The 937-nt window shown below is 41.9% G+C and overlaps 1 protein-coding gene across 1 annotated transcript in view; it reads right to left on the bottom strand.

Moving 5' to 3' along the window:
- The window catches only part of LOC107609332 (protein FIZZY-RELATED 3), a 3,257-nt gene extending 2,505 nt beyond the window's left edge, over positions 1-752 (bottom strand). The window contains exon 1 of the mRNA XM_016311250.2: positions 50-752. Coding sequence (XP_016166736.1) covers positions 50-541 — 492 coding nt within the window. The 5' untranslated portion in view covers positions 542-752. The remainder of the gene's footprint in view (positions 1-49) is intronic.

Raw genomic sequence — 937 nt, 5'->3', positions numbered from 1 at the left:
AAACGAACAAACTTTAGCATTCAACATGTGAAAAAGTGAAGATTTTTACTTTGTGGGGTGTCTTGGGAACTTTCCGGGGAGGCTTAGGAGGAGTTGATGCCTCATTCGAGAGTCCATGATCGTGTCCCAAAATGGAAGGCGAGTAAGGGGAAGAGGGCCCTCCAGAATGGTCGGTCCTAAAGCGGAGAATGTTCTTGGTAGGTGAACTTTGACCTGCAGGAGAAGAAGAAGAAGGAGAAGAAGAAACAAAGTCAGAACCAAATAGCTCAGATTTCAACAACCTGGAATAAGCATCGTTCCCTCCTTCTTTGGAAGGGGAAGGCTTATCGATGAGGCCAAATGCATGGAGCCTCGAGGTAGATCTGCAGGGTATGAATCTGTCGCTGCAGGTGGAGGACTTGGAGCTTGATGGCGAGGAAGATGAGAGGTTGGAAATGGAGCGAGCTGAGAGCGAGAGCGAGAACGTATCGAGGCGCAGCGAGGCTCCGGACATTGCTGCCGGGAGATTCAGCCCCTGTTTCTTGATCTCAGGTGACTCCATTCTTGATTGGAATTAAGTTAGTTGCTTTTTTCTTGAATGAGGCTTGGTTCTTTTTCTTCGCTCTCTGTTGAAGCAGAGAGGGTTTTAGGTTAATCAAGATTCAAGAGTGAAGAGGAAGATTACAACGGTCGAATTTTGGTGAGGTTTACACATTTCATATTAAGAGTCGAGAGAGAGAGGAAACAGGAAAGTGGTCATTCTAACGGTCAATTCCCAAAACGGGTCCGCATGAGCGTATCTGCATTTGCATAATATTCTCATCCTTGGTTAATGATTTGTTTTGAATAAACTTTTAAAAAATCTTATTTTTAAGTAATATCTTTTTTAATGATCTTTTGAAAATGTAAATAATTTGATACTTTATATAAAATATTAATTTTTGTGTATTCGTTATTT

The sequence above is a fragment of the Arachis ipaensis genome, chromosome B07 (assembly GCF_000816755.2).
Source record: "Arachis ipaensis cultivar K30076 chromosome B07, Araip1.1, whole genome shotgun sequence".
NCBI lineage: Eukaryota > Viridiplantae > Streptophyta > Magnoliopsida > Fabales > Fabaceae > Arachis > Arachis ipaensis.
The sequence above is the reverse complement of the archived record's forward strand: the minus strand, read 5'-3'. Positions and strand labels throughout refer to the sequence as shown.